The sequence below is a fragment of the Cucurbita maxima genome, unplaced genomic scaffold, assembly GCF_002738345.1.
Source record: "Cucurbita maxima cultivar Rimu unplaced genomic scaffold, Cmax_1.0 Cma_Scf00007, whole genome shotgun sequence".
Classification (NCBI taxonomy): domain Eukaryota; kingdom Viridiplantae; phylum Streptophyta; class Magnoliopsida; order Cucurbitales; family Cucurbitaceae; genus Cucurbita; species Cucurbita maxima.
The window spans coordinates 5385434-5397066 of record NW_019272023.1 but is presented as its reverse complement, the minus strand read 5'-3'; the positions used below and the strand labels follow the sequence as shown (position 1 = coordinate 5397066).

Sequence of the window (11633 nt, the reverse complement as noted above, 5' to 3'; positions counted from 1 at the left end):
TTTTTTTTTTTTTTTTTTTTTTTTTTTTTTTTTTTTTTTTTTTTTTTTTTACATACTCTTAAATTATAAGATTGGTTTCAAATTATACCACAAAATTTAAAAGTTTCATTTTAATTCTTAAAATTAGAAGTTTGTTTTAAAACGATCATGCTAAGTGTTCCTTCTTCCCATTTTAAGCTTAAAGTTTTTTTCATTTTCGATTTTTGTACTAAGCCTTGTTAGATGAACACGACTCTCTCCATTGGGACGAGACATTTTGGGAAGCCCAAAGCAAACCTACTAGAACTTATGATCATTCCCTAAATTAGTCCAGGTGACTTTCATCATCCAACAAGCCTAACCCTCCACGTATGTGTTCAGATTTATCCACTCAATCAAATAACGTATAAGCATATACAACCTTTTATGTCCATGAATTTAACAACAAAAATTTCAAAAAATTAAAATTTCAAAAATTAAAATTTCAAAATTAAAGTCAAACTTTAAAAACATTAATGGTAAAAATAAAATGCATAAATGTATAATTTTGTCCTCTTGTTATTTAAAAAATAAGCCTTGGACAATTGTCATCCATGTACTATTTCTCATTTTTAACCAAACAAAAATTGTTTTTTAATTTAAAGATTATTATGGAAATTTTGAAAATATTTTAATTAATTTAGCTTAAAAATGCAGCAAATATGGTAATTGGTAGATTATTTATAAAGAAAAAAATAAAAAAGAAATTATATTTCGATTTTTGCGCTGACAGCCTGACAAGTTATCTCATAGGGCATTTCGCCCAAATTCACACACTGCAATTTCACTCTCGTTCTTTGAACAGCGATTCTTCGAAATCCAAGAAGAAGAAAAATGCCGCTGAAGCTACAGGACGCCACCGTCTCCGACTTCAATGCTGTATTCGACAAATTCCGATCGGAGCTGCCAAACAATAAAGCTAATTTCATCCTCTTCTTGGCCGACAAAGACCCCTCCACCTCTCTCAGCTGGTGTCCTGGTACACCAATTCTCTTCTACTTCTTTGTTTTTTCCCCGCTTTTTCTGATACTTGTGAAGATTTTTTCATTTTTTTTGTGGATGCTGTGATTACCGATCTCCAAAGGAAGATGAAAATCGTAAACGTACGCCATTGCTGTTTTGTCTCTGTGTTTTTTAAATTGGGAATTTGTTCTAATCCTGGTTCTGTCGTTACTTCTCGATTTTGATTGCTTGCGTTTTGTCTTCCGAGTTAAATAATTGTAACATGTGTTTGAAGTCCTCGAGTTTTCCTAATCAATTGGAGGGGGATAACTATATCTATGCACACACACACACACCATGTGCTACAGGAGAGACAAGGCTCAAGTATGTGTCCATTTTAAGTCATATATCGCATAGTCTATCTATGAAATTAGATGTTCCTTTGCATGCAATGAAAAACACTTGAAGGAATTAGTTAATTGAAGAAATTATGAAAAACACTTGAAGGAATTAGTTAATTGAAGAGATTATGTAGACAAATGGGTTTCTGTATTTGACTACGAGATTCTATATCATGGACCTGACACTGAGAAACAAAATTTGGAGGTCTCTTGTGATTCTGTATTCATGACTAAACTAGGAAGTTCTTTTTCAAGTTTGCTTACATTTAGGTTTAAGGATTGTCTCCAAGAGTATGAACTTTTTGTAGTGTGGGATTTCTTGGATCATTCCTAGTTCCCACTTTGAGCTTTACATGTTCGATGCAATGTCTAGATGTCTAGATGGAAACATCACGATAGTATTTGATACATTGCTGAATTTGGATTATCTAGCTTCTATTTTGTGCCAAATGGATCCCTTACAAATTCATCATATGTTAAAATTAACAAATACTATGCACTTTATGGATCATTAAATTTTCAATTGTGTCCAATAGTTAATTTTTGATGTACCATTGTCACTGTAGAAAAATTATGGACAATAAAGAAGGAATGTACATTTTCCATTAAGTAGTTTTCTCCATTATCTACGAAATGGTGGACTAGGATTGTAATAGCCTTAAGCTCACCGCTAGCAGATATTGTCCTCCAACAGCCTAAGCCCACCTCTAGCAATTATTGTCCTCTTTGGGTTTAATGCTTCGTTCCCCCTTGCAATTGATGTGCGATCTCACAATTTATTCCCTTTCGGGACTCAGCGTCCTCGCTGACACTCGTTCTCCTTTTCAATCAATGGGGATCTCACAATCCACTCTCCTTCGGGGACCAGTGTCCACCCCCCTTCAGTGCTCAGCGTCTTTGCTGGCACACTGCCAAGTGTCTGGCTTTGATACCATTTGTAACAGTCCAAACACACCGCTAGCAGATATTGTCCTCTTTGAGCTTTCCCTTTCGAGCTTCCTCTTCTCCTTCCCCTCAAGGTTTTTAAAATGCATCTGCTAGAAAGAGGTTTCCATACCCTTATTAACAATGTTTCGTTCCCCCTTCCAACCAATGTGGGATCTCACAAGGATAGCGATAATCCTTTCTTCCACCCTTTGAGTCTATTTACCTCTAATCAATAAGAATTATTAGATGTATGCTATTAGTATTAGCAAGTAGAAGAGCAGCTCAATTGGTCAATAGGTTTGAATTCTCCACCTGTTTGCTGTAGAAACAGGATGCAATCATTAATTGATCTTTGAACTGTTTGGTTTTTGTGTCAGACTGTGTGAGAGCTGAACCAGTAATCTACAAAAAACTGGAAGCAGCATCGGATGATATCGCACTTCTGAGAGCCTATGTTGGAGACAGACCAACATGGAGGAATCCCAGGCATCCATGGAGAGTGGATTCTAGGTTCAAGCTTACTGGAGTTCCAACGCTGGTCCGATGGGAGGCGAATGATAAAATCAGTGGTCGCCTTGAAGACCATGAAGCTCATGTGGAGAAGAAAATTGATGCCCTTATTGCCAATTAACCATTGTTAGTGTCTGCTCCATAACACATTGTTGGGAAGCACCTTTTCCAACTTAATATGCACTACATTCCTGAGGAACTTATATGTGATGCCTCAGTTATAGAACTATCCCATAAATAAAGCTTCATGAGAGTTCACAGTTTACTATTCCGCTGAAAATGGAAGAACACTTAGGGTATCTTCGTATGAATCTCCATTAAAAATTTGACATTTATTTTCTGGAAACCAGAAAAAATGTGTCATCTCTCCCAAGTTTCTAATAGTAATGATTTCTTGTAGCTTTTATAGGAGCCATTTCTTAACATTCTCCATTTTTTTTTTAATGATTTTAAACTATGAGTTAAGTTTTAATTATTACGCTTCTAAACTCTTATTTCAAAAAGGACTCTTGCAGAGGTTTACTCGGTTTTTATTTCAACTTTCCTGATTTTTGTTATAAAATTCAAAACTCAAAACAAAGGAGAGTTGAAGTACCCTCTATTTACTATTCAATGAATTTTCTCAAAATGCATTTGTTGTTACCAATTGTTAACAAGAAAATAACATTATTTTTGGATGTCAATTCATCTCTTTGTAGATTAAATGAAGATTAATTGTTTTTTCAAAATTTAAACTATCTCCATTCTTTCCTTCACCTTGAATTACAAAAACAAAATTCAAATGTTACCACGAGAGGGTGTATTCCAGTAATTGATATGGAAATTCTTTTTTCTTTTTAGCTAGAGAGAGGGGTTGGAGCAGGCCGATGGCAGCTCCAGGTCATCACAACGTTTCCTTCCAAGTATCTAGTGAGAAACAACATACTTAAAGAAAGAATACACAAACTCTTTCATCAAACTTTAGACGTGACAATTAACTTTTTCCTTTTATAATAGCAACCCATATCAATTTGGACATAAACTACCCTCCAAAAGTTGCCAATTCAATCTCACAATTGTTAAACTAAAAAAGAAAACACGTATCTCAATGAGTTTAAACATATTTACTTTCGACTTCTACTGGAAAATTAGATGGCTCAAATCGTCCACTGTCACATGTCAAATGAAACAATAAATAAATAAGAACTACACATCTTTACAGATCACGCTCCTACGGTAAACAAAACAGTGTTCCACTCCCTCTGCATCGCATCACCTGGAACACTTCCATTGGTTCCCCACTAAAACGTATACAAATCAATGTGGATGTAAAATAACTTGTATTTTCCCAATTGTGGGAAATAAATAACTTCCAATCTGTACGTACTGCCTGGGGATCAGTTATCCTGAAAACACCAACAGATACATTCAAAAATTGAATTGAAGGCCTTAATCTTCTTCAAATCCGCCTTCATACATGTCTTCGTCCCCATCTCCAAACTCATTGTCGTCTGCCGGCGCTTGATCGGCATCTCCAGCATTGGGTTCAGGAGGAGCATTTGCGCCAGACTCGTCTCTCTCGCCTGTTGGCCCAACTGCAGATTCACTTCCGACTCGCATTGATTCAATACTTTCGTCACTGAGAAATGAGGTATATGGCTTTGAAACCTGCAAAACGTAATGGTGATGGATTGAAAATTGTTTACTGTGAGCCATCCAAAGCAAGATGTATGCATTAAGTCAGACTAAAATAAGGGAAGCCGGGCCAAAATCTTGACCAGTAATGACAATAGCTATATGCAATGGAAGGCTTGCCTTATATAAACAATCCCTCTTCCGAGCACTTTCCACCAAATTATTCCAGTGTTCATCTCTCTTCAATGTTGAAGCAGAACCTACCACCTGAAATTGGCAAATTTAATTCAGTAAGCTGTGAAGAGTGTGTTAAAGGACAACTTATCGGATTAAGGTGCCATCTTACCAGGATAGAAGCTCTTGCTCTAGTGATACCGACGTTCATTCGGCGACAATCAGATAAAAATCCTATTGATCTATTCTCGCTTGCCCTGACACAAGAAAATATGGCAATGTCCTTCTCGCGTCCCTATAAAAGGAGATTTATTTTACTTATCATGCAGAATGTTGAATGATGACGTGAGCTAAGGCTACATTCATAAAGAAAATCTAAACTTGTTACAACAATAGGCACAATGCATTCATTTCCCTAGCTCTAGCTAGCTAGCCTTTTGAGTTTCTCGAAGAAGCATTTATGGCCCGTGCACGAGCACAAAATGTCCCGTGTCCAATTAGCCAAAAAGTTTACATGTACAGAATAATTTGAGAAGATAAAGGAATACCTGGCAACCGTCGACACTTGTAATATCCACTATGCCACTAGGATCAAGTCCAAAAGTATCCTTAAATTTTTCTTGGAGAAGTTTTACTTGTTGGCTATAGGGTGATATGATTGCAACCTGAGAATTTGACTTCAACTCTGGATATGAAATAACCAATTTATGATACAGGAGGAGGACAAATTCAGCCTCATCAACGTTCACCCAAGATCCACTTCCTGGGGGCTGAGATTCTTTCCCTTCATGTAAATCAAAGAAACAGAAAGGACCATAACAGTGGTATGCATGCCATGCACGTGCTGTCCGCAGTTTGACATCCGGTGCATCCTCCAGTGACTCTGCATAGAACTCCTTGGATGGAAAGCTTCTGATCTGATGAAAAGGGAGAAAGATCAAGGTGAGGAAAGCAAATTTTGATAGGACTGAAAGTAGGAACTTCGTTCAAATACAGGGAAAAATAGGCAGAGGGAATGTTGAGAGTCCTGCAAACTGTACTACTGTCCAATCGAACCAAGGTTATTTTAAGAGAGAGAGAGAGAAAGCAGGCGGTTCTTTACAAATCCACTAAGAAAATCTTTTAAAGAGGGTGCACAACTTGGATAAAAAGATTGATTCAATTCAATATCGCTTCTTTTTTCTCCCCTCCCATATTTAGTAAAGAACATAAAGGCCATCAGATTAGAAATCAAATCAATGAAGTCCTCACAATGTGCAGAATAAGGATGAAATTAACAGAAAATGGCCCATTCTCTCTGTTCCACATTTATCTGGAGTAACAACCACTATTTATGAGATCGTATTCAGCTTCAAAAATCCATCAATGGTTAACTTTTTTTTCCCCCTCCATTAACATTCATCACATGCTGGTTTCGTTAGTACTCTGAATGAAAGAGAGAACAAAAAGAGTAGATGACATTTACAAGTTCTGCAGATAGTTCCAATCTTACCTCCGGATGCATTCTATATTGGATCTTCAACATTGTAACAGGATACCCAGCTGTCTGAAATCTCTTGAACAAACTCTTGTCATATCTGCAAATTGATCGGTTCCCAAATCAATAACGATTACCAAATGGTGAATGAATAAGATATTATGACCACTAAGAGAAATATTCTACCCAAACTTCTTAGCTGTTGTAGAAATTACAGTGGCTGGAAGTTGCTCCGGATCACCAACCTATGACAAAGTAATAGTAAGTAATGTAAACTGTAGAGTCACAGAAAAGCTAAACTTCAAGAAAGTATGTGCAGAGGTCCACATGGCAAAGGTTTCAATGATTCATCCGCAAGTTGTCAATCCACTTTTCGTGTTCAGAGATATCCAGAGCTATATGTTTAAAAGTCCCTAATAGTAGTACTGACGCTATCAAGAGATTCAAAAGAGAGAAAAATTGCATATGTACCAGGAATACTTGTTTGCATCCATTAGCCAGAGGAACAAGCGTTGCCAATTCCACCTGTATCGAGCAAGTCACAAGAAGAAAGAAAGCAAAAAGCAGTCACACTAATAGTTCAAGAAAAAGCAGGTTTCAAAGAATACATTTCTTACCTGAGTTTATGAAAACTTCTCGAGTATAATAAGCAACTCATACGAATTAACATGCAAAACATATATATATATATATACATATATATATATACATATATATATATCTGCTCAACCAGTCCACATCTGATTCCAACATTACAGCAATGAAGATTACTCTTACTAGAGAGAGCTCCAGGAAACCAGATAGGCGGGCTAATAGGGGTGAAAGGGGAAATGTAGGGATAAGAAAAAGGGAAAATTAATTGGGGGCGGATAGTGCAGGGCCATTCAACTACCAAGGGGAGACTGTTTAAAATTTAGGAAGTGAAGTAACAATGTAAAAGTTTTAAGCCGATGTTTTGGAAGAAATAGATAGTTCAGAAATTCTTCTCAAGGAGTACTGTTATCTTAATATTTAATGAAATTACTAATTGATTCTTATTAGATTGGCCTCCAGGAAATGAAAGCTAGGAAAAAAATGAAGAGTTACATTGAGGGTGTGAGAAAAGAAATCAGGACTGCATGAGAGAACTTTTGGTGTTCAAAGTGCAAAGGAACAAGGTTGAAGCAGAAAGAAGATGAGATGGACCAGGGTATGGAGAAGATATGGAAAGCGTAGTGAAATGATAGAAGAGATGAGGTGATCATTGGAATCAATGGGGGACACTATTCCAAGGTGGAGGGTAAGGGGAAAGCATTCATGGGAATAGCTTCTCTCCTTTGTAGATGCCAATCTTCAACAGAGAAAAGACTGATTATCAGTTGATTTTGAGTTGACAGGTACCTAGAAACTAAAAAGTTTTCGAAAGAGGATATGACCTCCATGAAAGCAACATGCCCAAGTGGGGAGGCTCTATCTTTTCCTGATTTTGTTGGGTCAAAGGAAAAACAAATCTTATTGGAGCTGTATTAAGTTACAATGACAGTTGTTTCGAAAATTGTATGAGGCGTTTTCAGCTTAACAACAAACTAGAACAGTGAAATAATCTTGGAATCAATTTGAAGTATTGGAAGCGGTTTTAAATAGTATGATGGAAAGGGTGTCGAGAGCCAATTTGCCAATGGGTTGAAAATGGAGATCCAAATTGAGGGAAGGATGCTACTGCCCCTACAGTCCAAAAAGGAGTTACATTTGATCCAAACCCACGGTCTGGAGTCAACTCATATCTGCGACCTTTCTAATTGCAATTAACGCCAATGGAAGAATAGTTAGAGAATTTCCTACCAGAAGAGATTTAATAAGGGTAAAGACTTATCTACAACAATCTGGAAAGATCTCTTGCCAATATCTAATATGAAAATTAGACTTAAAGCAACGCTGGAAATTTAAAACCACTTACAGCTTGGGCAGCCTCGTCTATTATAACAACATCAAAACCCCGGTTCCATTTACTAAACAGAGAAGAACCACTAAAACTGAGTGTGGAGAAAACCTGCCAAAAGTTAACGAAACTGAGGGAGGAAGATGTCGTGAGCTTACACATAAAGGCTTAATGAAAGGAGAATATTACATACAATAACACTCTCATCCAGAATCGCAGAACGGATACTGTCCAAATCTGTCCCTGAAGCTCCACTTTTATCTTTACCCGTATTCATATTGTTTTTCTTCTGTTCCACCTGTAAAGGTAACGTATGTCAACCAACTTAATCATCAATTTTGCTCCCTCTTTTCCTCTTCTCTCATCTTTCTCCTAGTTTGAAATTAATATTGTTCTCTCTTTTCCTCTCTTCTTATCTTGCTAGTTTCACTTTTTGGGAATGGTGTATGTGCATCTAACATGAATGTAGAAATCATTATATACAGGCAATGATGTGTTTTACATGTTTCAAGATCATTAAGTAGGCAAAAATTTGTAAGTTACATAACCTCACACACTGGATATAAGCATCAGAATCTTATTCTAGAAACACATTCCAACAGAAAGTTGCAATCAATTTGACCATGGCAAGAACTTCCTCCTGATTTTTCTCAATTTCTGAAGATCAAGGAATAATCGGATACGACTTTCTGTGATGACAGTGGTTTCTATGATCATATTTTAGTGGTATCAGTTTCAACCTTTTTGCATCATTTTTATCACAACATTTTCACAACGAACCTCTTGTAGTCTTCACCAGTTGAATCTTTTTTCTTTTTATGTCTTGATGCTATCACATTGTGTGTGCTCTAAAAAGTTGCACCTAAAACACAGTTTATGGGTGTTTGAGTAGTGAGTGGGTGAGTGTGTGTGTGCGCGCATCTAAAAGAGAGAGAGAGAGAGCATATTCAATGTAGTTTTAAATATGTTCAGATGCGTACAAGTTCTTTCATGGAGACCGCCTTTATGGAAGGATGGGGTTTAAGTCCAATGCGCACAATTTTAGGAGTATATGGATGATCATTTTCATCACGTACACCTACACTTGCCAACAAATACAGAAAAGGGGAGGAAAGACAGAAATTATGTTAGGTTGCAACAACAAAGCACCCAATACTGTGTATAGGGATTACACTGAGTAAGTGACCTCTCTATAAGAAGAATCATGGATATGCTCATAAGATCAGATGTACGAAACAGAGATCGCTGTTCTTACATCCAATTCAACATTAAAGCAACATATTTCAAAGAGTACATGCCAGTAACAATATATTTATGATAGAAAAAGCCTGTCTGCGTGGATTCTAAATGATAACATACTACAAATATTTTCCAACATAGAATTTATGTTCCATAGAATGTATGCATATATTGATACATGCCCACTTGCATTGTAGATGAACAATATATATATATATATATATTCCTTTATACATTTCCAATTAACTTGAAACACAGCTACATGATGAACTCAGTCTATGTTGACAAATGCCAAGAGGAGAGCTCGTTCCTAGTCCCCCTTAACTTCGGTTAGGAAGGATGTCTATGTCTACCCTTTCTTTTTTCACTCCTTGTTTATAATGGATAATGGACAATGTTTCTTACCCCAAAAAAAACAGGCTTCCGTTATATTATTACAAACATACTATAGCCCAAGTATTCAATTGGATGATTGTCGGCCTAGATCTAGACATCAACTTATGTATCGCTTCCTGCTTAGCCTATGCAAACACAATAGACACATAATGGTAAAGTTCCCTCATGGTTACTCCCCATAATAATCAAGTCAATGAAATCCAAATTAGAATACAGTTCACTTGGGTAATGAACAAGAAGAGAGGGAAAAGAGAGAGGGTGGGAAGGATATAATTTTACCAGTGTTTTGAACGCGCAGAACAATCTCATCAAGAGCAGAGTTAGATGGGGCGCATACAAGCACTCGAACCCGATACTTACGATTTGACTTTACTACTTCTGGTTTCTACATGTGTAATAAAGTCAGGATCCGCGACTTGGGGTTAGATAGATACAATGTATATACGTCAGCTTACCAGTTCATTTCCTGAGGTGGGAAAAAAACCATCATCGCCATTTACTGGCATTATATTGTCCCTAGGATTTATACCATTTAACCATGGTGATGCTTGGTTCCAGTGATCGTATCTGTAAAAATATATTTTTAAGAAAAAAAAAAGTTAAACAGATAGCTTAATTTTCATAAAGTAGAACATATTTATCTGCATCAGATAATTTTTATATAGATTTTGAAAGTAGCAGGACTAAGAAGCTGGAATACGGGCCACATACGAATACAAAACAACACGGACATGGTAATACTTCACTTTTTGAAACTTAAAAATTAAGACATGTACAAGCTAAAGACACATTTGTTAATATGTACATTTTTTATATAACATTCTAATACAATTGTATTGGATTATATTATTAGAATGAGTTTGATGTATTTCGTTCCTAACATTTCTTATCTTTATCCTATATTAATATCTACCCTTGTTATAATACTTAATAAGTGTTTGATATAAAGTGTCCAGATACAAATTCACTTTGTACAATTAGTATCTAATATGCATCTATTGTGCCACAATATGTGAACAAGTGTCCATGTGTCTGCATGCTAACGCACTATCCATACTAAAAATCATAACAGGTTACATAAAGAAATGCATAGTTTCTGCGAGGAGTTGCAAATACAAACATAGGCTTCAAAGGAAACTATATGTACATCAAATGACGCCACAAAGTTACCCTATCCTTCGTACACAGTCACAGATGATGAACAAGAGGTGTAATAACCGTGACATACTTTTCCCTCACAGGTAATTCTGACCCCTGCCTTGTTTCAATCAAACCAACCCTACACAGGAGAAAAGGCGTTAATTAGAGAACAAAGATGCATTTAGAAAACTGTAAGACTGAGCAATGTGGGAAGATAAAATTTTCTGTTTCTTTTACTTGGAGTGCATCCTTGCTGGTGTGGCATGCAGAATGGCGCTAAGAAGCCCAAGGATGGTCTGTGTCTTCCCTGTTCCTGGAGGACCCTAGAAGGAATAATACAGTCAGAACTCAGTACTTTCAAAGTAGTAATATTGTCATGAAAATACTTCGCAAGTCTGCAACTTGTACATGTTTCTCAAATATACTGAACCAAAGAGTCACATTTCAACTATGTAAAAGACTAAAAAAGAGACCTTGTTTGAAGAACTTGATATGGACTGTCATTAATTATAACCACCAAAGAAAAGAACAAGGAAATGAACATGGTGTATTGATATCAGACATCGGGGCCTTTAGTTGCTTGTGCATGGAAGTAAAGGTTCTAGAAATGTGTGTTTCAATTTCTCTTTATGTGAAAGAAATAGAAATAAAGCTTCATTATTTTTCTTGTTAAGAAACGAATGAATAAGAAATAAAGCATTATTCACTTACAGAAGAAAAAAACACATTTTTGAAAGGATTGAATAAAATCCAATAGAGAAAAAAAAACAAGAGGTGAGAAATCGTTAGGCTAGTTTCAAATAACAGATCTACATCTAAGAAAACTTCACCAAAAAAAAAAAAAAAAAAAAAAAAAAAAAAAAAAAAAAAAAAAAAA

At 36.1% G+C, this 11633-nt stretch overlaps 2 protein-coding genes across 3 annotated transcripts in view; one reads left to right on the top strand and one right to left on the bottom strand.

Moving 5' to 3' along the window:
- Window positions 1–748: 748 nt before the first annotated feature.
- On the top strand, window positions 749–3125 carry LOC111482184 (thioredoxin-like protein Clot). The gene is made up of 2 exons (XM_023127861.1): window positions 749–997; window positions 2666–3125. Exons 1-2 carry the CDS (start codon window positions 853–855, stop codon window positions 2917–2919), a joined length of 399 nt encoding a protein of 132 aa, XP_022983629.1. The 5' UTR covers window positions 749–852; the 3' UTR covers window positions 2920–3125.
- A 753-nt stretch (window positions 3126–3878) lies between these two features.
- LOC111482100 (probable helicase MAGATAMA 3) overlaps window positions 3879–11633 on the bottom strand; it is a 10472-nt gene continuing 2717 nt past the window's right edge. For both annotated transcript variants that reach the window (XM_023127758.1, XM_023127757.1), the window contains exons 7-20: window positions 10994–11079; window positions 10845–10895; window positions 10072–10183; window positions 9896–10001; window positions 8962–9059; window positions 8175–8279; window positions 8000–8092; window positions 6535–6588; window positions 6250–6308; window positions 6079–6163; window positions 5135–5503; window positions 4759–4881; window positions 4593–4679; window positions 3879–4445 (exon numbers count right to left, since the gene is read on the bottom strand). In XM_023127758.1, coding sequence (XP_022983526.1) covers window positions 4227–4445; window positions 4593–4679; window positions 4759–4881; window positions 5135–5503; window positions 6079–6163; window positions 6250–6308; window positions 6535–6588; window positions 8000–8092; window positions 8175–8279; window positions 8962–9059; window positions 9896–10001; window positions 10072–10183; window positions 10845–10895; window positions 10994–11079 — 1647 coding nt within the window. In that variant the 3' untranslated portion in view covers window positions 3879–4226. The remainder of the gene's footprint in view (window positions 4446–4592; window positions 4680–4758; window positions 4882–5134; window positions 5504–6078; window positions 6164–6249; window positions 6309–6534; window positions 6589–7999; window positions 8093–8174; window positions 8280–8961; window positions 9060–9895; window positions 10002–10071; window positions 10184–10844; window positions 10896–10993; window positions 11080–11633) is intronic.